The following is a 25,747-nucleotide window of genomic DNA, read 5'->3' on the forward strand; positions in this document are numbered from 1 at the left end:
ACAAACAATATATAAATGTCAGAATTATAGGCAAATGAACAAATTCATTTGCGGTTCAAAACACGTATGTACATATTTTCATATTTTAATAATAATTCATTTATTTCAATAATAATTTTATTTCAAATAAATATGAATAGCCAACATTATCTGCTAAGTACAGCTTATGCGTGTTCCTACAACTGTTTGTTTGCCAGCTACAGGAAAACTTTATACTGGTCAAAGACAAATGCTGTGCTCGCTTATAGGCAAAACCGTCTCCATACTAAAACACGGAATTAATACATGGTACGGAATTTCAGGTTTATCGAATTAATTACTTAAGTTTCATATGATATATACTTCATCATAAATAAATTTAATTGCGTACTTGCAATCAGAAGCTGAGACTAGAAAATAATGATTTACAAGATAAGCTCTTTATTAAACCGTTTGACGTTTTATCAAAAACAAAATATTTGTCTTATTTTGTTGTACAAGATTGGCAAAAACGTATAAATCTTATACATTCAAGATTCATATTTTGCATTTCAAAAATCGATTTTTTTTAAATAAGACGGTGATATTAGAAATCCTTCAGCGGTATTTTAAATAAATGAGCTCAGAAACGGAAAAAATCTATTTCTTATCCTTGTTCCAAGTGCCTGTGATATTAAGTTAAGGTACATACCATTTTCTTCTCGAGGAAGGGGGCGGAGCTGGAATTTTATATTTGGTTAGAAATTTTATTTATTTATTTTTTTCAGAAGCAGCCAAAGTTAACTTTTTTTCTGTCCAAGGCTGAGTAAATTTGTTTTGCTCAAATCTGGAATCATTTCATTTTCTTTTCAAAATAATCCCAGCCACCTACCCCTCATTTAAAAATGGTCGGTGCCCAACTGATAAAACAAAGTTCACGTTTTGTTGGCACCGATACTCTCCATCATATTTATGACGTTTCCCGTCTGATATTTAGATAATGACAAAAGTAATGATCATGATTTGCTCAGGTAAAGTATTTTTATTTATTTGTAGTAAAATAATAATTCTTTCAAAATGCAAATAAACTACCGTCGAAAACTAATTGAATGTTACCATTAACTCTTTTATAAAAGTGTCATTCAAATGGAGACAACAGTGGTGTTTTAAATAATCCCATCTTTCATTTGTAATGTTTATACTTTTAATGATTCTATAAGTTGTAGAGTAATCATTATTGAATAAACTAGATGACTGCATTTCAGCGGACGTACTGAGACGAATGATGCTGTATGTTGTGCAGATTACTTCTTTGATAAATCTACAGGAGATTGTACTAGTAAGTATTAATTTTTTACACATGTAGGTTTATCTCATCTTCGAAATAAACGGAGAAAAAATGTATAAAATGTTCATCTATATTTTTTATGATAGAGACTGATATGCCCATCTAATGTAAGCTTATGGTACTTTCAAATGTAATCTTCGCTAAAACTCCCCATTATCATGGTCGTACAGATTCGTTGAATACAGTTTCAACTGAAGTGTAAAGATCAGTATAATATACCCATAAAATGTTGCTGTGAATAAAGCAACATTGAAAGAATGGAAGTTCAGTCTTATTATTTATTAAATGTCGTGCCAACAATGAGATGTTTTCTTCCCGTTTCACTGGGTTAAAGCTAATGACTGTAACTCAGTCTGAACAATAGAGTTGTCAATGGGTAAACGATATACGGTAGTAAGGGCTATCTTTGTCAGCTTTATTGTGATAGTGTTATTTAATGAGTAATAATAATAATGATAATAATATTAATGATAATAATAATACAAATTATTTCAAGAGGGTTATACAGTTAGTTAATAAGCTAATCTTCCCTAAATGCCATCACACACTTCTAAAACATACACAATTAAAAATAACTGATTCTAATATGATGTGCTTCAAAGCTCTTTAGACCACAACCATAGTAAACAAGTGATAAACGCATGACCATCAATTCGTGCAACTCATAGGCTGCGTCTGTACAAAAATATGAAGAATATGGTCCTATTAGATTCGAAATATATCACGGAAACTCTAATTTATCATTGTTTTGTATCACTGGCCATTTATATCGTCATTTAACCCCTCGCTATTGCTTTGGGTAAAACAATGCGACATAAATGGTCAGCCCGTGGTTAAACAATGATAAAATGGAATTTCCGTCATTTGTCAGTTTCAAAGTACTTTAAAATAACATAAAATATAGAACATAAAAAAAACAGTGTAAACAGCAACATTTTTCTTTTTTACGCTACTCAGTTCAGAAGTCTCTAGGTATTTCTATGTATTAATTTTGAATTAGTTAGTAGTGGCTTTATAATGTAAATATTTGTATAACTTATTCCAGGACCGATCCATAACATATGAAGGAATCTTTGAAGAGTTTACTTTTAATTTTTTAGATTATTACGTTTGCTTGTTAAGCATTTCTTTGTGATTAAGGTTTATTTCCAGAAACATAAACTTTTGTTATGTGTGCATCTATAGAGTATAGGTATTTGGGATATTAAATCCTTGTTTCTACTTTCATTATTTCTAATTGTTTGAACAAGGATTCTGATGGAGGAAAAGGTTCAGCATCTAGAATTAGGTGGATAGCCCTTTTTGAAGTTTAAGAAGTTTGTCCTTCAGAACCACAACCACTCCATACTATACAACATTAGTCAATAAATAGAAGAATGCACATATTATAGAAAGATTTTTTTCTTGTTGTTTCAATGTTAAGATATTTCGTAATCTTTGCTAGGAGATACAATCTTGATGAAATAATAGAGAATTTGTTGTAAAGGACTTAGGTATTGCAACCCAAATAAAAAAAATGGAAATTATATCTGACCTGCTTACTTACATTAAGTCTCTTCCTGTTGACATGGGGAAAGGGTACTACGGTGGTACCGACATTTTATTTATAACCAGATTGTTGAACTTAATAGTTAATAGAATAAATCTTTCTTAAAACCGACAAAAATTGAAAGCATTTTAATTTTCCATGTTTAAATGGCAAAATAATTCACGTATATCTATATATGTCTTTAAATTCGTATATATACAACATTTAAAACATAATCCGGATAATATCAAAGTAGTGTAACGCTCTTCCGGCTATAATAAATGTTTATATCATATATTTAATTAAAATATAACTTGTTTGTATATGCATTATTTAAGTGTTTGTTTAAACCCTATATCGTGTACCTTATATCGCATACCCTATATCACACTTGCAGACATATATTGCATACCCTATACCACACCCCTAGACCTATATTGCATGCTCCATATCACACTCCTTTACAGACCATACTTGAAGTATGGTTAAAATATATAATATAATGAACATGACGCGTTAAAATCTGTATTATTTATATCACCCCGCGGGCCGGCGGCCCATGGGCTGATATAGGAGTCTCGGGTTAATACAGCATGTGATACAGATTTTGAATGTAATATTTAGTATCGATGTAAAAAGACATGTTGGTAACTTTTGTTTTAATTGTCGATGTTATTAACATGTCTGCCCATCTCATTGTAAAGCTGAGACATCGGGCTACACAATAACAACTATATCTATTTAGTTTGTTTTACACATGCTGTCCTAGGAAGACTTAACGGCTCGAACAATTGAGTGACAAAAATCTTTGCTTTTTGACCCATCCACAGCCCAATGAGGTACAAATATATGCTTATACTGAAAAAGAATCCGATAATATTCTTTAGCGACAAATTGATTCGCTAATGGGAGATACAAAGGTACCTGAAAATCACCATGAAATTGATGAGTAGTGGGTGTGCATGGTGGACCCTCCCAGCCCACAGAATATCAAATTAATGTTGGTGTCTAAGTCTATATACTTTTTGATGGTTTTTTTTTCACGAGTTATGTTATTGTGTTTGTTCACGTATGTTCAAGGGTGGTACGATGCGATCGTGGTGTGGCTGTTTATTTTATGTTATAACATCTATTTGTAAGGGGTTTGCAATTGGTAAAATGAATTCGATTATTGACGAACTTGTATTAAAGTGAACTAGATACAGCGAGAACTTTTCTATTAACACAATACTGGAAAAGTTTGCCTTAGTCCTTAAATAGTTTTTTTCTCACTTAAAAAAGTATTAATTGACCATCTAAATTTGTTTTTAGGATGTCCGAAAGGGTCAACTTCCAAAGAAGGCGAAAATTGTACACAATGCCAAGGTCATTATGGACCATCATGTTCTGTACCTTGCGATTGCAAACAAAACGAAAGGTAAGAATTGTGGAAGATCGGCTGATCACAATTATCAATTTTTAAAGTTGTAATGCTGTAGTTAATTTATAAATGTATTTTTGTATCTATGAAATACAATAATACAAAAGCACTTTGATTACCAGTATTATGTTTTTATAAACTTAAAGGTTTTTTTTAATGAAATCCTAGGTAACTGCGGTTGAAGCCAAACTCAAATCTCGGGCCAATATCAAAGAAAAAACAACAAACACCATTCAGAAACTTTAAGGAATTAAGCAATCATAACGCAACAAATATAGGAAGCATAGACCAGATCCACTGATAGTAAACACACCGTCTCATTTAATTTTTGAAACAATCACCGAGTTTCTAATATGATATCTACTATAATTTGTCGACCTTCGGGGTGTCGGTAGACACCATATCGGTCGAAAAGTTAATGATGCTGGCCGCATTTTTTTAGTAATGGCTTTACTAAAAATGGACTGTATATGAGTAAAACATGCAAAACCACCAATAAAGAGATCTGTCATGGGTCGTGACACTGTCCTGTCAGAAACTGTTTTACGTAGAACTGAGACGAGGATTAGAAGAGTTATTGACAGATTCTGACAATCACTAACTAGAAAATATTTCTCTGACTTACATACAGTACATGTTCGTGATTCAGAAAAAAAAGTCTAGCACCCGAATCCAGATTCGTACGACGTGAAGGAATTTTGACTGAAATATATGTACAAAATCTTCCACATGATTATTATATCGAAAAATGTAGTATTTTAATCAATAATTTTTGACCCTTATGGAAATTCAAGTAGGTTGTCAAGTGATCCCATATTCCTTTATTTTTTTCCTTTTTTCAGAATTTTGCTATATTTCACTAAAATTTCCTATATATTGACTGATTGTCCTTTATTTCCAAAATATGTTTTAAGTAGAAAAATAGGCTTTTTTACATGGCTAAGGTATTTCATTTTGATATTGAGTATTTTAGCTTGAAATAAAGACTGTAGATGGTGTTAATGCTAATACTTATTGTCTGTAGCTAACCTGATATGGCAATATTGTCTTGGTGTTCTAGGAGTATTCCATTCCTTCACAAAAAAAGAAAAATGTGTTTTGTCAAACAACGATCATTTGATATAATTTGAATGTAATAAGGACCCTGCTTACTTTCAGATATCACCTTGTCAGTCTGACTGTTCCTCGGCACTTTCTATGTCAAATGATATCCTAAGTTTGCTTTGACCGATTCAAACAGAAATTTAACACAACATCAAATAATACTAGAGCTTCCGATTGATTTTGATTTTAATATCTATGGCAACACCGCCTGCACAAAGTCCAGCGCCCTAGACCACTACTATATAGCCTAGCTGGCGCGGGGGGGGGGGTGGGCAACCAAAAATTTGCATCGCAAATTTGACAGTTCTAACCTTTACATATCTTCTCTGTATCAATTTGATCCTATGAATCTGTTTTGATCTTGAACTTTGTGAGTTTTATGCTAGTGAAATTTTGTGAATTTTATGCTCATATAGTTTTATGAGTTTTATGCTGAAGAAGGATATCAATTATCCGAAATATTCAATTTAAATTTTACCATCTTCTGGTGATGTTAAAAATATTTAGACGTTTATAAATATATTTGTTCCCGCGGGACTCGAACTCGTACCGCTGTGACCTCTATGACAACACCGCCTGCACAAAGTCAAGCGCCATAGACCACTCGGCCATCTATATAAATATATAAAAATATAGCTTTCGCTGGCCGGGCCATTCATCCTGGTAGGATTAATCTAGGGCTGTAACTTAGTACACGATGTATGGTAGTACGGGATACTTCATCTAGGTGTTATTTTGTAGGATAAAGGATCAAATTAATGATACATGCCACAGCAAATCGATATTATGCAACGTCTTAGAATGTAACGACTCTATTCGCTACATTGCTCCATTGGATCAAATTGATACAGAGAAGATAATGTAAACTTATAGTATTGTCTGAAGAATTCCAAACGATGTTAGAACTGTGAAATTTGCGAAGCAATTGTTTGGTTGTTCCCACCAAGGGACTCGATCTCGTACCGCTGTGACAACTATAACATTACCGCCTGCACTAAGTCTATTATTGATTGATTGATTGTCTGGGTTTTAACGAGCAGCAATATGTCAGCTATAATAAGGCGATGAACATGAAAGGGATGATAAAATTAACATGAAATGATGATGATGAAATGATAAAAAAAAGATGGGACACAAAGATAATAGGGCGGACAAATTTGAAAATGAAATTGAGGGATGGGTAGGGTCGGTATCTTTCCCAACACGGTGCACCACTATGGTTTGCGGTCAGGTTTTCCGTATGATAGCCTGACAACCCCAGCATGCCAGGGGTACCCCATTCCACCACCTGGGGCACACATCTCAGTTGCTCTGTGTTGCTCTTTTACGACAATCTTAGCGCTGCTGTAGGCCTATTCTTTAGACCCGATTCTGCACGGGGCGCACTAAGTCTAGCGTCCTAGACCACTCGGCCAGCTAGGCTATATAAGAATATAGTTTTGGCTGGCCGGGTCATTCCTCTTCGTAGGTTTAATCTAGGTCTGTAACTTAGTACATAATGTATACTATGGTAGTACGGGACAGCACATTTTGGTGTTGTTACATCTATGTAGGATCTTCTTATATGTATTACATACTTGGTGTGGCTGTATTTTTATACCGCTCCAGATTTTCTACTGCCTTACCCAAAATCATCAGAGGTTTACTTACGAGGAAATATCATTCGGCAACCTCGCAACGATTCTAGAGTGGGGTGTAACATAGAATTGATTATATAGATATCTGGTATCCTTCTTCAGCATAAAACTAACGAAGTTCAAGATCATTACATTCTGGCTTTGGCAGATTGTACCTTTATCAAAGGTACATATAAGCAAATGATCAGGAATCGAATGAAAACAAGAAAGGAGGTGTTTTTATCAAAAACTAGAAATGAATTAAATGTGGAAAACAATTAAGAAAAGTAAAATTATAGTAGTACGGTGTATTGATGTGTAACATATAGTGCTGTACCAGCTTTAGCTTTAATTCCATCTGGAGAAATTGGTTGTAATTGGTTCATCCAGAAGCTTTCCCGAGGTCTACGGAATGCCAGAAAAGGTGCCTCAGAAAAGACTTTGGAGAGCGTATGATGTTTTTAAATAGCTTCCCAATTCGAATGAAGTGGCTGCGAGTTTCCCAAAGGCTGGATGGTAACAAAAAGAGCCCTTTTGTTCTTTTTCTTGGATTGGTAATCAAGGAGATCATTTCGGCTGATGTTGTTAGCACGTTCAAATCCCCGACCGACGTCTGTTGATTTGTAGCCACACGATAACAAATGACCACGGAGTTCATTTAGACGTTTGTTAGTGGTATCGTCAGATGAGCAAATGTGCCTAATTAGGAGTGCCTGGCTGTATTGTATACTTTTAGTACAATATTTTGGATGATAACTATTGGGACATAAGTATTGGTGACTATCGGTTGGTTTGCTGTGAATATCCATTGACATTTCATCGTCTATTACAGACGTAGTAGTATCCGAAAATGTAATTTTAGTATCCGAAACTTCATGGGTGAATTTGATTGATGGATGAACGTTGTTAACATGTACAATAAAATTTTCTAAATTCCGCTGGAGGAATAACCCGGCCAGCGGAAGCTATATTTTTATATAGCCTAGCTGGTCAAGTGGTCTAGGGCGCTGGACTTTGTGCAGGCGGTGTTGCCATAGATGTCATAGCGGTAAGAATTCGAGTCCCGCGGAATGGAACGACCAGAACTTTGCTTCGCAAATTTGACAGTTCTAACATCGTCGGGAATTTTTCGGACCCTTCTATGGTTACACTATCTTCCCTGTATCTACTTGATCCGATGGAGCAGAGTAGCAAACAGAGTGGTCACTTTCTGAGACGTCGTATATATATAACGTCTCAGAGTGTGACGACTCTATTCACTACATAAATATATGCTCCTTATTTTAACATTCTTTGTTGATCCTCGGCATTAATATTTTCGGTACGAAAAGGGCCTGTGTTACAACGGCAAACCCTCATTAAATTCATAATTAAAAAAAAAACATTTGTAAGGGCGGCGAGGATAAAAAATCAAACTGAAATACTTACATAAAATGGCATTGATTATTTTCTTTTTCTCTTTCGTTAACTTTTATGAGTAGGCAGGGCGGAAAGTAAATTTTGAGGCCACAACTAATTAATTTCTTGCTCGTCGGACAACCATGTGAAAACTATTATAGCGAGCGAGTTTTTATTGACATTTTTTAGGAGCGCAACATTGTGACCATAACATGTTTTTTTTTCGTTTTCCTTTTTTTTCGTTTTCCTGTTTTTCACTTTGTAAGTATGATTTTAGTTACTTAATATTTTTTGTTGTGTATGTCTGTTTTCTATGTCTAATCTCTGTCCCTGGATAATATTCTTTTGATTACCGCTATAACCATGGTTCCCTTGATCATTTTTTTTCTATTTAATTATTTTTTTATTTTTTTTTTAAATACAAATCATTCAACATTCAACAAATAATTGCAAACAATCTTGCAGCTAAAACATAATTTCTTCCAAACAATTGGAACGGGGCTTGCACTTTGTATTTTGATTTCTTTACTTACTTCCTTTTTCCGTTTAATATTGTAATAGTGTCTGTTTTACTTTCTTTCTATTTTTTTATTATAACAGTTATAACCTATTCCCGTTTTTCTTTTTGGCTTTTTCGAAAAGTATAATTTTTTTGTATCACATTAGGGTATAGCAATGATTTCATGTTAGGAATTTATGTAAACAACATTAATCGCTGAGTGGAAAATGGTCCGAAATATTTTAGGTATAATTTGCTTCGATTTTCAAGCAAAGTTTTGTTAATGATTTAAGGGAGTGAATGTCCTGTCCGTTCATAGATCCGAGCATAACAATCTTGAAAAAAGAAACGCAAATGTCCCCCGGTATTCATCCTCCTAGGTCAGGGTTTTGAGTCCACGTTCGCTGCCTCAAACCCCTGACATCACTCATTCATATTTAGCGGGTATCGTTCAGTGCCATCTAGTGAGTTACCTTAATTTAACCCGGATCCAACATCCAACCAAATCATTCGTAATAGAAACTATTCGATATAACACAAAATGGCTTCACATGACGTTTATTTTTTTTCGGTAAAGACTCTAAACATAATCTACTATTATCCTTTTTGCTTATATTGAATCATTTGTTACATCTTACAACTATATCAGTAACTTTATCGGATCATCCATTTCCTCGTGTTGTTATTGTTTATCTTTCCACTGACTTTATAAGTAACTCGATTTTCATTGGTGCTTCGTAAGCGAAAAAGTAAGCAATCGGAATTGCCTGGACGATGCCCGCTACATATGAATGAGTGATGTTTGAAGGAGTGAAGGTGGACTCAAAACCCTGACTTGGAGGATGCCCGGTGTTAAACTACACAATTACATTTGAAAATGTGAACCACACAAAGCACCGAATCAAAATAGTACCATGCATGTAGTATACATCAGCGCAGCAGCTTTACATTTTTCTCAATGTTTTTATTTTTTTTTATTCATTTTGAGTAATAAGCATAATTTAATGTGTTTTGGTAAACTTTAGTTTGTCTATCTAGGTGCGATAAAGTCGAAGGTTGTGTGGCTATGGATGCTCCTGTTAGTACAGGTCTGTATTTTTTGTATTTTATATTAATTGAGGACGGAGTCCTCTTACTAATAATCAATACGAATTTAACATTTGAGTTAGAAGAACTAAAAGCCTTATTTTAGTCTGACAGGAAACATGAGTAAGGATCCTTACTAATTTCTTATCTTAAAAAAAAAAACAAAATGTTTATCTGTTTATAGCTTACATGTTTAAGGTTGTTAAATTATGAATAAAAATCTGAATTGAATGTAAAGCCGTAAAAGCGCATCATTATTTATGAAAGCATCAATAAATTCAACTTCGTCCAGAACTTATCCTTCTTTGTGGTATACCACATTTTTCTCATATGTCCTGTTTCAATATACATTACGGGAAAACTAACGGACCTGGGTAATTTCTCAAAGTTTCTGACTACAAGTAAGACTAATTTCAAAAACCGTTCTTTGGACATTCACTTTCAGTAATATGTATATTGTTAATGGACGTTTTGGTGCGCCCAGGTGACAACAGTCATCTGGCGAAAGGAAGAGGCATGTCTTGTAACTATGAAAATACATTTTTTGTTGAATAACCTTGGATTTTTTTTGGAAGCGTAGGAATTATTTTTCTGGAAACGTAATAAGCTGCAGTCGCAGCGACGGACGCTGCTTTGATATCAATAACAACATTCTTTATGCCACAACACTTTACTCTTCCTCCTAGCTTAACATTTCATTTAGCATACTTTCTAAATAAACTAGCCAAATCCATTGTGTCCGTTTTTTTTATCCACATTAATGTCATCATTACCTAAACCCTGTTTAAACAACCCTTAAAACGTCTATGTCTAAGTAAGTAAATTCTTTATTTAAAAAGGGTAACCCAATTAGTCTAATTTTCATTTCACAAATAAAATTTAAACAACTATACAGCATAAATTCATCAATACATATAATAAAATAGGTTATACACATTTGCGACAATATAGTTTTCTAAATTCATTATTCATTAACATTTCGCGCAATTGTAAAAAAAAGGGGGGTTGGAAACAATTTTTTTTAATTAAATAAATGAGGGTAGAAACAAAATTATCGAACACTTATCCGATCGATTCGATAACCAAGTAATGTCCAAAACAAATCTGACAAAATACGTCGTACACCACCGGAGCAACTGGTACCGCAATGGTCCTGATTTGGTACGTGCATTTCATATGAAATGGTGGGTCAAATCTAGGTTTTGCAGCGGGCATTTGAATGGTATTGTGTCATAATCAGTAGATCAGCGGTCACATCAGCGTGAAGAATATTTTACAAACAGCAATAATTTCTCATTATTTTAGAAGAAACTGAGTATTTGTCAACCAATGATTGATATCTGAAAAGGAATTTGGTTAGAGGGCTTTTGAGACACATTTCTCATACCCCATACTAGGGAATCTGTTACACTGATATTTATGGCGTTCAAGGAAATCAGAGTAGTTAGTACTTGCTCTAGCGTAGCAAATCAATTGATTAATACAAACACCATATGCAGGAGATGAATGTGTATTGCTGTACAGGCAAGGAACAATTAGATTCGTCCATTTTATCATAATTTTCAGTGCTGAGATTAGCACTGTTGTCAAATTCGAGATGTGGGTAAATCAATTGGCAAAATAAACCTGTTTCTGTAGAGTCCTTTATCTCTAGCTCTAAGGTAACCATTTACTAAAAGAAGGGATGATAATGTACAATACAACATTAATACAACTGTATATGAAATAAAGGGATTTAGCATCTTTTATATTTTAAATATTTACGAGAATCTGAAGAAATTCAGTCTCGTATGAATATGAAAACAAGTCAGCTAGGAGAGGAGCATAGTAAGTGCTCATTAGAATGCCAAATAGTTGTTGAAAAACAGCGCCTCCAATTTGACAAATATGTTATTAATGAGGATATAAAAAAATATCGTAAACTTATGTTTATGTAAGGATGAAAATATGTGGATTTGTAACCAAGAACATCAATTTTTCGAATCAGTAAAAGATATACGAATAAGTCATTTTAAACGAGATTTCAATTTATCATGTGGCAACTTAGTGTAAAGAGTTGAGAAGTCGAAAGTTTGAGGAGAAGTTATTTTCGAAAAGCTGCGGGATTTTAGGTATTAAAGTAAATCTTTAGAATTTTTAAGTATCCACATAATTTTATGGTAATTGTCACTCTGAGAGATGGTGGAATTGCAACTAACTTGCTGTCCATCATTCACTGCGGACAATATCTTAGTAAGCTAAGTTGACTTCTCCTTTGTGGAGCAAGATGAATATCCAGCTATACCTATCTTTGTATTGATTTTTGTGAAGTTTGGGAATCCAATACAAGTAAAGTAAGTCCTCACATTTTGTTTCGATGTTGACAGAAGACATGAAAGACTTATGGTTGTTTAGGATTTTGTCTTTGTCAAATGTAGTACGTTTGTATGTGTCATTACTAGGGATGTTACTACATGTTGTATCAATGCCCAATTCCTTAATAAGGCAACTGAGGTAATGGGCTTTACAAACAAATGTAATGCTGTTTGAAGCTTTGTCCGCATGGACGATAAAATATTTTCATGCAGTGAGGAAAGGGATTCATGTGCTATATGGTCGTTGATTTGGGTCTTTTATTGACACACTTATTGAGATTGTCATTACGATTCCGTACTAACGATCGGATGGTCGTTAGTAGTTCATTCCAAATTTAAACAGCTGAGAAATGGAAAGATCTTTGTGATAGAGCTACGTAGAAATATATGCAATTGCTTGATGAAGATCTTAGACTGCAAAGTCAACAGTAAATAGTCCGACTCTATGTCCGTGGTGTTGCTGCGTGAAGTAACCTGCGCAAACTTGGAACTCACGATAAATGGAATCATCCAAAATATCAATCAATCAACCCAACCGAACGCCGGTTTTTAACACGGTGTTATGTATAATATCTTAGACTATTTGATGGTACGGTCTGCACAGCGACGAGGTACTCATTATTCTGCCAACATGAACGTATGTTAACAGCGGGCAAGCTTTTTAAGAAAGCTCAGACTGGTTACATTACAGTTTGTACAACAGTCCTTATTTCATTGCTTAATATTGTTTGAATTTTTAATTACAGAAGTTAATGCTGGCCAAGAAAAGAAAGGTAAGTTTTATATTACATTATAATAAAATTAAATTATATAATATTAATACGAGAAAATACAATGATCTAAACACTATAAATGTAATGCATTCTATTACAACTTTCTTATCGAATATCTTTTACTTGAAGGGTAATATGAAAAAATGGTTTGATTTGGTTTTGTCCGCATGGACGATAAAATATTTTTCATGCAGTGAGGAAAGGGATTCTGATTTTGATTTGATGGTTCCAAACAGAGTCGGCATCCTCTAAAGTTGGTCAATTTAAATAAAATATTAATAAATGGCAAATAATGATTGGCGCAATATACTTAACTTTGAACATGCTTTTGTTTACAAATTTTGTCTTCTGCCCATCGACTAATTCGCCCAAGATCTTTAGTCAGGGGCTGAGAACACAGTATCACATTTATTATCAATTATGGTAAAAGAGAAGTGTTGTCTGCGAATAGACGAACTTGATTTTTCATGTTCTCTACTATACTGTCACTATAAATCAAAAATAAGAAGAGACCTAATACAGAACCTTAGGGAACACCTACAGATATCCCCTTTGTTCTAGACAAGAAACCGTCAAGATCATATATTATCTATCATTTAAATAACCAGAAACCCATTTTATAAGGTTTTCATATATACTCTACAGACCATTATATTTACATCATTCATCAGCTACATCATAAATGGAGAACGGTTTTTAGAAAATTAAATACATGCAGTTCAACATTTTCAACCTAAACAACATGGAATGTACAAAAGGAAAAAAGAATTAAAACATTCGTGAATGGAGAACGCGCAGTGTCAACTGATCCCACAACCTGAGTCAGCCTTCGTCGATTCAAGCTCGAGCTGGGTACAAAGGGAGATCCGTGGACTCTCCTTCCGCTTTATTCAGTTCTGGTCATATTGAAATCGGTATTATTAACTGATCTCAGCCTTGTATCCTTTGTCCCATAGTCTTTTATAGTAAACCTCAAATTTTCATTATTTTTAAGATAATAATAGGCAAGGATTTTCAATCTAACTTCCACCATATTTTTTCATTAAGGAAATGTCAAAAATGATTTTAAGTCCATTTTAGAAAAAGGCACGAGTTTTGGTACTGGGTATGCAAGTCTCGTCATGTGACCCCGTGATTTCACGAGAATGGGTCCTAGTCTACCATTCAAGAGCATAGAGATTTGTCATTTAGAGAGCGTTTGAGTTCAGTGTTAAGGGCAAAAATCTTTCAGTGTAAAAAATACCGATAAAAATGACAAATAAAAAAAATAAAAATGTAGTAAGAAAAAACACAATATACTAGAAGATTTTGCATCAGATGTATTAATTAAAAAAAATAAACATTTCTTTCTCTAAAGTATTTCAAATTTATCTGAAATAACATAACAATCTTTACAAAAATGTACAGTGTATTTTATGAGTTCATCTTTGTTTCAATAACTATTAATAACAGGTAACATACATGTAAGTAAGAGTAGAATATGTTACATTTCACCTGGCATTGTTAAACCAACATCCCCTAAAATCATAAAAAAGTGGTTTGAAGTGATGAGTTTAAAAGTCATTTCATTTATCAGACAAAAACCTTATAAATACAGAAAATGGAAAGCTTGCTAAGATTTTGCTTTAGGGCTTCTTCCACGTATTTTAGCTACCTGCTGATTTATAATGATGTATGGACCCCTATTTCAAAATCCCTGGATCAATACCTGAATATTGATTTATCTATGAGCATTGTAAAGTAGAAAACAAATTAGATACATGTATTACTATATCACAAAAATCATAATTTCATGTATGAAATCTTTAATTGATACTGTACCGCATATGCCAGTAACCATAGTTAGAGTACATGCACATGTATTTTTGTAGTTTTCAGTGTAAATTTCTTGTTCACAGGCATACACATGTAAACTGCAAATTTTGCTAAGAAATATGACTACACGGTTCTAGACTAGCAATAAAAACAGTATACCTATCACCAGTTTTGAAAATTTTAAATAAATGTGTACATACAAAATATAGGAATAAATAATGTATAACTTCGACACTTGCCTAGTACATTGTATATGTAAGAATGTTCATGAAAATCAGCTCTTAGAAAAGGTCTACTTTTGGTAGCTTTGATATCCAACACATTTTCAATGCACTTTCATGTCCACAGAATTTCTAACATAACTGTGTCTTTCTTGTGTCATGAAAATCTTGTTTCTTACTTTATGATCTGCATTCTAAATAAATGTATCTGGTATATCTTGACAACGCACTAAAAAGAACCATATTGATAATCAGTTCTATTACATGTGTATAATACAAATGCACATTGTATTACTATTTCTTTAAATTCCATACTGAATAGTACATGCCAAAATCTGTATCACATGCAATATCAACAGGAGACTCCTATATCAATTCAAGGGCCACTGGCCCGCAGGGTGATATAGGTCGAGGGTTGATACTGCATATCAAACAGATTTGTGCATGTCATGTTCTTTCTTATATTTTATCTATACAAAATGTACTTTAATTGTGTTCTGTGCAAGGTATGATATATGATATGCAATATATGTCAAGGGGTGTGATATAGGGTATGCCATATATGTCTATGGATGTGATTTAGAGAAGGTCCATAGGTATGATATACAGTGTCTAAGTGTGTGAAATAAGGTATGCAATATATGTCTCTGGGTACTTGAAATGGATTTAGGGGTGCGATATAGGTCTAGGTGTGTGATATATACGGTATGCGATATAGGTCTAGGGGTGTGATATACAGAAGGCAATAAAGGTTTAGGGGTGTTATATAGAAAGCAATATAGGTCTATGGGCGAGATATAGGGTATGCGACAAAGGTCTATGGTCCGTGTGAAAGCTTGGATTTTGGGAAAATGTACATGTACAAGTATATGTGTAATGTCATGGCTCATGTGTCCACTCGTGTCCCAAGGACATTACATTATTTCACTGGATACCCCTCCTTTTTGATAGTTCAAGAATACCTACTGAATGTGATGAATATGCCACATGACCTCCTTTCATCCTTACCGTTGAAACAGAGACACAGTGCTTGCATTAAATGCACAGAAGTTAAATTCCAGGGATCAAATGAATCACACATGAAATTTTCCAATAAAAAGGAGGTGTGCCAACCCCATGCACCCTCACCTGGATCCGCCACTGTTATCTATACTTACTACACAAAAAGTGTACATTTCAGCTCCGAAAATCCTTAAGTCATTAGAAGCTCCCGAAATCTTCATTAAAATAGCCAGATTGAGAGAAATAAATTGGCAAACCTCGATTGAGCTTCCCTCCCTGCGAATGTTCGGGTCAATTTGACCAAATAGTCCAGCTCTCTGCGTCAAAACTTAAATATTTAATATCATATAACCATTGAAATCTTCCAGTTCTACACATATTATATAGCTCTAATATCGTTACACACCCATGTCGTACGTAAAGTAAATCATCACATATTTGACATGGAGTGTGATCGGTTTGTTTATTTGTTTGTTTGTTGGGGTTTAACGTCCGAGCAGCAATATTTCAGCTATTCAGACGATGAACATGAAATGGATGATAAAATGAAGATGAAATGAAAAATGGGATGGAACACTGGGATGATAGGGTCAACAAGACAAAAGGGAGGGATGGGCAGGGTCGGGCAATTTAGCCTCCTGTGGCGGAGCACAAAGGTTCCTACTCCTATCGGATACCACAGCAGGGTTCTTTAACGTGCGAGGAACGTGGCATCTTTCCCAACACGGTGCACCACTATGGTTTGCAGTCAGGTTTTCCTTTTTATTGCATGACAACCTCTGCATGTAACATGCCAGGGGTACCCCATTCCACCACGTGGGGCACACATCCTAGTTCCTCTGTGGTCAGAGCGCCCTAGCTCCCGGTCCCGCTTAGGTTTCTGAGCACTATTTAGTCGCCTTTTACGACAAGCTTAGCTCTGCTGCAGGCCTATTCTTTTAACACCCGGACCTGCACGGGGTGAGTATGATCGGCGGCAGAGCGATATCTTAATGCAAACTTTGCAAGGAGAATAACCCGCGGAGTGTTATTATTGTAGTTATATGATGAAATGTCTACCCTGGTACGTAATTTGGTTGCCGACGATCTCTAAGTCAAAGTCAGTCTATAAATAGACTTCCTTGACAAAAACTACACATGAAATGGCCACTTTGCAATAGTTAGGTTTTATTTGTTTGAATTAAGAGGGAGATAATGTTTATTTTTTCGCCAAATTAAGTATCTGTGTGAAGGAAGGACTATATATACGTAGAATTGATGTTTGTAGATGGAAAAAAAACCTTGTTTATATAGTTCAATTTTCTGCACCTTGCACCACCTCTGCCATTGACAGTGTCTGAGTTGGTACATTTAAGTGTTAGGTCAATCACTTGTTTTCCTTTTGGGTCTGCTAGTTAGTTACTGTAATTCAATTGTAGTAAAAATACATAATAAACCTCCCTTTAATTAGATTTTCTATTATTGGTAAGAACAAATTCATTTGCTTTGCTGGGAATGTTCTCCATATTAAACAATTTCATTCCTTTTAAACTGCTTGGTCGGGCTAATAAAAAGTAAATGAATTACTTGTACAGAAAATACCATTTAAAAGTAAGGTCGAGTAATATGATACAGCTGTAACCTTTAAGAAGACGAAGTTGAATATATTGGCATTTTTAAGAATAATGACGTCGTACCATGTAGGCTGAAATGAATGATTTTTCTAAATCCAAAGGGAACCAAGGTTATAGCGGTAATCAAAAGAATGTAATCCAGGGACAAAGACCAGACATGGAAAACAGACATACACAACAAAGAACATAATGTAACTAAAATCATACATACAAAGTAAAAAAAGCAAATGAGCAACTCGGACTCCACTAAAAACTGGGAGCATGGACCAGGTGTACCGGTAGGATAAGCGTCCTCTGCTTTTCTAGAAACACCCGCCGAGTTGCTCATAAAAAGTCATGTCCGAGGTAGACAAACGAGGAAGGTAGTAATTTACATTATGTTCTCCAATCTAGGGAAGGACACATTCGAAATAAAGATCAAATTCGAATAGTGGTTCCATATACTAGCTTCCGAAAAATTTAATCGTATAACACATTTTCAATCATCATACGTAATTTTGGTCTCCTCAAACAATGGTATAAAAAATTACCAAAGTTGGTCGTTCTATCGACAGGATTCGGACTCGATCTTGTACCGCTGTAATATATTTGGAAACATGTTGCATGTAAACATGGTGCAAAGTCCAATATATGTGCCATATATACATATATTATCGTTTAAAAGAAAACTAGGACGGATATTTTTTTTAAACATTTATCACATTATATAATGCATATATACATTTGCGTTTAACAAATGTTTAGTACCATACATCCTATTTAGTCATACATGTAGAAATTCTCATCTATATTGATTCTAGGTGCTTTCAAACTGGTGCTTCGATTATTCTGTTGAACGCTATCTGAAGACTTGATTAACTAGGTCAGCCAGATATCTATATATATTTTGGGTCCTGACTTTTCTTCCTTTATAAACTTCCTCGTTTATTAGATTATGATATTTCTTGAGGAATTCCATTTAAGTTTTGTTAGAATCAATGTCATTCTGAGTCTCAGATTCAGTGCAATAGCCATTAATAGACATCATTTTTCTTTCTGGACAACTTATTCAATGTTGGAAGTTTTCATGGCATTTTACTGGTCTCGCGATACGTAGTTAAGGGTCAATTCTGATTTCCTCAAACTACTAGTTCTGTTTTGTTTTTCTGCCCATGGTTTTATATTACAACATTTAATTCTACATGAACAGCATAAACATTTATCATTCTATCACTTGCAAAGCAACTTTATTTTAAGTTTTGTGTATAAGTGACATAAGACGTACCTATTACTGGTTGGCATACTCATTCAACCTCTTTCTGGTTGAGCGTCTACGAAGATTGGCCTGATGAAAGTATACGTCCTATTATATTTGACGACATTGTAGCATTGTCACTAATAGAATTAGTCTTACCTTTGCCAGAAAGTTTAATACCTAATCTACGCTCGAATTCGTCATGCTACAATTAGTAGCAGTATTGCAAAACTGTCAAGGAGTGTTCACTTACAAAACTAACATAAACATGTAGCTAATTGAACATTGTACAATATATGTAAATATTTAAGAAAAATCATTTTGGAAAGTTTTCCGCGTTTGACCTTATCAAGAACCTGTTAATACAACTATCTCTTGACCTGCGTGTGCATTCTCATGCTGTTTTAAGCTGATAACTTTAATATTACCGAGGACTATTCATGTATGGTAGCATAAATATTACTTAACTATTGTTTTGGTAAATATTTAATACATGGCCTAACAATACTTGGGTATATTGGCTTTATCAACTTCCGCAAGTAAAATGTTTTTTTCTATTTATTTTCCGATTCGTGCGTTATTTTTGGCTTTTATCAACGACATGTGGATCAAATCAATAACAGAAATAAACAATATTAGTTCATACAGAAATCTTAATTGACAACGATCAATCCAAAATTCATTTTACAGACACAGATGTATAGGAACGGACCAAGTGTAGGCCATTTCTCCCAAAAAATTGGGATAAAATCCTTTTTTTTTTTTGCATATAATCTTGATCTTTCACAAATTCTACATCATATGTACTTGTCTCGTTTATCTCGGTCTTTAATTGTGTTAAATAGTGTACTTTGAAAATAATGTTGTTATGATTCTACGATGTTGGTATACATAGTCGATCGACTTTTTGTCAGGACTTTTTGTCTACTAAGTGTACCCACTGTACTATTAACGTAAGCTTTCACGTGACAGTGTGTAAAATGATTTAGTAATTAATATACATTTACTAGCATTAATATAAGTAGATGTCTTTTATCATCAGTATGTCCGGAAGGATCACCAACCTATACTGGAGACACCTGCACATCATGTCAAGAAGGATTTTACGGTGTTAACTGTTCAGAAAAATGCAAATGTTCTGAAATTGAAAGGTGAATGAAGCCCTTTTAATGAAGTAAACTTTATTGATTTTTGACAGCAATTGATAATTGTGACTGCATATAATTGGTATATGTGCCCATTTCGTCACATTACCGCAAAACAATAAGCACAAAATAAACGTTTAACAGTACGATATTTAAGTTGTTTATTTTTATTTTATTTTTTTTAAAGATATGGGCTCTGCAAAGTGTAATAAAAACCTCTTAAGTCATAAAACAACGGGAGTGGATGAAAACCATCGCTCTTTTCAGTGTAATAGAGTTGTGTAAATTGTAATTATTCCTTGCCATTATTTTTTTCAAGCTTTAAACTTAGATATTTTATTTTAGATATGACACAATTGTTGGATGCAAGCCTGACAGCACGTTTACTGGTATAAAATATGATATTTTACAACGAGTAAAACTTACACGCATTACTGCAATTTACCAAATGTTGAAAACTTTGTCAATTTATCTCTCTTTTGAACTTTATTACTGTACTCTATAAAATACAAAACTAAAACTTCGCAAGCCTTAAGCTTCCTCAAAGACTTTTAAATATCTGGCTTTTCTCTGTTGAGTTTCTCTTATATTTGACGTCAGATTATTTTTGTGCTTTCTAATGCTTACATTTTTGTTTGTTTTTACATGTTTATTTTATTATATTTTAATAGATTTGTCTTACTTTAGTTTACAATTGTTTAGCTGGAATATTGTAAGGGATAAAACCATGATTTCATCTAGAGTGATTGTATTTTAAATTCTATCCATGATATGTTTTTGTTTTAATAGAACATACTCCACAATTAAATTTAACGGTGCCCCAAATGACTCAAGAAGAGACAACACCAATTCTAAGCTCTTCAATAGGTGAGATGTTTACGTGAATACGCATAATAGGTGAACACAAAAATTACTCGTCTGTGCGACTGTATATTTGTGTTTCCATATTTGATTAAACATGTTGCATACAATATACTGTAGAAACAACGACCAACGGCGTAGATTATGCACAAAGACGTACAAATTTGTAAAGACAGCTAGAAGCATAAAAAACCTAAATTCAGTTACATCAATATCCACGTAAAAGAACTTGAAAGAGTAACCAAGGGAACCAACATTGGAACGAAAATGAAAAAATATCATGCATAATAAAGACAATGGGGAAATAACAAAAATAACGTGTACAATGAAACAGAAGTAAATGAGTAAAAACGGGTTCTCTATCTATTTTATCGGGATCATGGACAAGGCGTGGTTGGGTAAGCGTAACCAGCTTTTTTTTTAAATTCCCGCCAATTTGCTCAGAAAGCAGGAAACAAAGACGATCAACATGCACAATATAAACAACGAAATAAAATATAACTACGTATAAAAAATGAAAATAAGGATAGCAGTCAGCACCAAAAACTTAAACAATTGCAATATGTTCTCCCACACAAAAATAGAGTGATAGTTAATGATTCGGAAGGATAAGTATGACATGCTCCTCCAGACAAAAAATGACTGTAAGATGATATCATCTGATACACCACTGTACTTGAATTGAAATTCTAGTATTCAATTATTCTTTCATCATGAAAAAAAGTTCACATTAATAAATGTCGACAAAATGGAAATTATATAGAAAAAGAAACTATAACAAATTTGGATATTATGTTTAAGAAGGGCAAGCCTAAAGTGAAAATGGAATTTTTTTAAACCAATAATATATATTTGGTTGGAAGATTAGAATATATATTTGACAACTAAGTGAGGTCAGATTTAATCTGTTTTGAAAGTAGTAATTTCAGATCTTTAAAACAGCATTTAATCATTTCTCATCATTGTTCATTATTCATATCTTGTTGAGATGACCTGAGAACCCACAAAAACTCGCATATAAGTCTTGAGGAAACGATATATGGATAAGAATACATTAGACTGAACCAGTACTAAATATATTTAAAAGATTTGTATGTTGTATATAATTTTTTTTTCATAGGTTATATAATATCTCTTATCACTGCTGTTTGCATTTTAACTGCCGTGGTTCTTGCCTGTGCGTGTTTCAACTGTTATAGATCTCACTTGAAAAATATATCATTGTCTAATGTAAGAGACAATGTTGAATTGAGAGATGTTGACTGTGACACTATTTACGGGTATAATGAAATCAATGAAGATAACATTCCTGTTGGCATCCCTAGAGACAACACAAATCTAAACCCACCACAACTACCTTATAGACATGAACCAGTAATTAACAAAAACAAACCAGAGAAGTTAAAAGTGGAAAATGAAATCGGCCTCCACGACGAAAGACACTGTAGATCACATCAACCCTTGATAGAAAATAAAACTGACATCATAAACGAGTGCAAATTGACTTGCAACTCAAAGAAAAAAAATGATTACTTGAATCCATATCAGCCAGTATTTGAAAATAAAACTGTTCACGAGTACGCATCTACTAGCAAAGCAAGAGAAGAAACCCATCTGAATTCTAATCAACAAAACCAAGTTAAAGTTCACGAATATGGGTTTGGTGGGGAAGAGAAAATAAATGTTGATCATCCAATCATACAAAGGAAAATTCACGACTGCATGTCAACTGGCGAAGAAATCGAAGACCCTAGTCATCGAAATTCTTATCAACAAATCCAAACAGAGCAAATTGTAAATCACGACTACGATTCCACAGTCGAAGTAATAGAAGACACTCTCCAAAAGCCTGATCAACCAATTTTATTTGAACGAACTGGAACTCAGGAATATAAAGCATGCGACAAAGACAAAATAAATGATTATCATCCAGTCTAATAGGAGAACATTGAGGCTCATTAGTATTATTCTAATAGCGAAATGACGATTGATTGCAATCCAAGACCACTCAAACAGGACAAAAACTATAAAACTTAAGAAATCATTCCACTTCAACGTAAATGCCTCAAAGTGACCGACCGGAAATTACAGATATTGCAGAATATAAAATTAATTGTATCTTAAATATCTAAATATATATTTTTCATAACAGCACTGTAGAATAATTATCCGGAAGTATGAACTCAAAATGAATGCAGCTAAGTTCAATATTATCTAGGTAAATAATCTCCTCGACTTTCATTTGGAGTGACACAAATATTATTACAGTAACAGTTCGTAATAAATACTATCAAAATTTTAGGCAAACAACCCTTTTGTGGTATTTATTAATATAACAGGAACAAAAAAAATAAATAAAAATTGAAATAACTTAAGGCTCGATAAGTTGTTAAAGGTGTGGAAAAATCTCTTTTGAGAAATTACGATATCAGGCTTAGCTTTGAAACTGACATTAGCATTGGTATTAATTTAAGTTGATGAATTCGAAACAGTGAAGATCGTTTCAGTTCAAACTTCTTGCGCCCAAGATTCCATAAGTTCACACCAGAGTTGAAACGATTTTGGTGTTTTGTTGGTTTTGTTTTGTTTTACTTTTTTAGGGTTCTTTTCTTCTTTCGTTTTTGTTTGTTTTTTTTGTTTGTTTGTTTTTGTTTTATTATATAACGAAAAAATGTAATTTTTAAATCAATGAAATAAACACCATGTTTTTATGTTTTTTAAAATAACTTATTTCTTGTGGTTATTGTTTATTAGGATATTTTTACGACATGTTATGAATACGCGTCTTCGTTTATTATACTAATCGAAATGAATAATAATAATGCTTTCACACCTTATCAAATTAATTTCGTTTAAATTCAAAATATTTCTTGTTTTTTATTTGGAATAAATCATAATGCAGTTTATTACTCATTGACAAGAAATACGGGATTGTGGTTGTCACACGCCACCAACACTGCTCTGTATCTGTTTCTCGACGGTATATGCTCAATTTGATTTCTAGCATTGGTAATGCTAGAAATCAAATTTTTACGACATGTTATGAATACGCGTCTTCGTTTATTATACTAATCGAAATGAATAATAATAATGCTTTCACACCTTATCAAATTAATTTCGTTTAAATTCAAAATATTTCTTGTTTTTTATTTGGAATAAATCATAATGCAGTTTATTACTCATTGACAAGAAATACGGGATTGTGGTTGTCACACGCCACCAACACTGCTCTGTATCTGTTTCTCGACGGTATATGCTCAATTTGATTTCTAGCATTGGTAATCTACGTCGTTGCTGTTACAACATTCAAAAAAGCAAATTTAGGGTCTTACTCTTGTTTAAGTGTTTCTATTGAATCGGCAGAAGATTTTAGACGAACCGTAGTGATTCTTACTTTGGAGTTCTATCAAGATACATTTGTTCTGTGCTGATTCCGCTATAAAGATCAATAAGCAAGTCCATATGGCAAACTCAAGGAAAAACAGACTTAAACAATACGACAACAAATGATTACAAGTGGAATCGATCACTCCTTACGTTACGAAAAAAAATGACATGTCCAGTTAGAATCTACTGTATCTTAAAATCTCAAATATTTTCTTGTAATTTTAGTGTGACGTCTGTCGGCATAACAACGAATTTGGCATATATCGAAGTAAAGCGTATTGTAAAAATTGCAACCTTTGTTTTTATTGTGTTATGATGTTTCCAAATTATCTTCCAAACATAACAATTTTTTTCTTGACAACATATTTGTCGAATGTGGCGGACGCTTCTTTAACAAGCAGTTGCCATTCCAATTGGAACAATTGTGTTTCTCTAATCGCTGACCTATTCCTTCACTCTTTTGCGGCTGACTGATCTAAAACAATAAAAACTGTTTAGCCAGATCTTTCGTCATCATGAACTTGTGGATCACAAGAACCGATTTATTCACGGTGTAATATTTTTTGTCCTCTTTCGTCTACCCCTGACATGACTTTTTTTATGAGCAGCCCATTTCTAAAACAGCAGAGGCAGTTACCGAACCGGTGCACCTTGTTCATGTTCCAAGTTTTCAGTGGGGTCCGTGTTTATTTGCTCTTTGTTCCTGATATTTTGGTTGTTTTATGTTCTTTGTTTTGTGTGTGTGTCTGTTTCCCCTATCTGGTATTTGTTTCTGGATTACGTTCCTTTGATTTACGCAGAACCTTGGCTTCTTTTATTGCTCCTTCATTTGTATCGATACGCGAAGTGTTAACACATATTAAATTTGATTTCGCTAATTCTGAAATACAAAAACACCACTTTACCAGTTTCTGAGTCTACATCATCATTATACCGATTTTGTGCCATCATTCTAGATATTATTTATCACCGAACTTTTCTTGTCAAAACTCTTCATACATATATGGTCCTTCCGGATGCATCATTACCGGTGCACCTGGTCCATGCTCCCAGTTTCTAGTGGAGTCCGAGTTGCTCATTTGCTTTTGTTACTTTCTATGTATGATTTTAGTTACTTTATTTTCATTGTTGTGTATGTCTGTTTTCCATGCCTGGTTTTTGTTCCTGGATTTCATTCTTTTGATTACCGCTATAACCTTGGTTCCCTTGATTACTCTTAGATATCCTAAAAAAAATAAATCTTTCGGTAAAGTCCTTTCTAAAGGTCCAAAACACGGTAACCTTTGCTCCATAAATTGGATTTTTAATTTTAGAATTCTTATGTTTGCTGATGAAGACTATGTTAGAAAAATGGAAAATGAGAACGGAAAGAAGCTCATTCGCTG

General features: G+C 33.7%; 1 protein-coding gene across 2 annotated transcripts in view; it reads left to right on the forward strand.

The window, feature by feature from the left end:
* Window positions 1-24,649, forward strand: part of LOC148624194 (uncharacterized) — a 41,041-nt gene extending 16,392 nt beyond the window's left edge. The window contains exons 2-9 of one of the 2 annotated variants that reach the window (XM_088566759.1): window positions 1,224-1,297; window positions 4,146-4,251; window positions 9,910-9,959; window positions 13,058-13,084; window positions 20,012-20,123; window positions 20,463-20,503; window positions 20,904-20,981; window positions 22,096-24,649. In XM_088566759.1, coding sequence (XP_088422885.1) covers window positions 1,224-1,297; window positions 4,146-4,251; window positions 9,910-9,959; window positions 13,058-13,084; window positions 20,012-20,123; window positions 20,463-20,503; window positions 20,904-20,981; window positions 22,096-22,913 — 1,306 coding nt within the window. In that variant the 3' untranslated portion in view covers window positions 22,914-24,649. Of the gene's footprint in view, window positions 1-1,223; window positions 1,298-4,145; window positions 4,252-9,909; window positions 9,960-13,057; window positions 13,085-20,011; window positions 20,124-20,459; window positions 20,504-20,903; window positions 20,982-22,095 lie in introns of both variants that reach the window. The other variant, XM_088566758.1, reaches the window with a different exon arrangement.
* The last annotated feature ends 1,098 nt before the right edge of the window (window positions 24,650-25,747 follow it).

This window comes from Perna viridis, chromosome 2 (assembly GCF_037379345.1).
Source record: "Perna viridis isolate PV_CMFRI_1.1 ecotype Kerala chromosome 2, ASM3737934v1, whole genome shotgun sequence".
Taxonomy (NCBI): domain Eukaryota; kingdom Metazoa; phylum Mollusca; class Bivalvia; order Mytilida; family Mytilidae; genus Perna; species Perna viridis.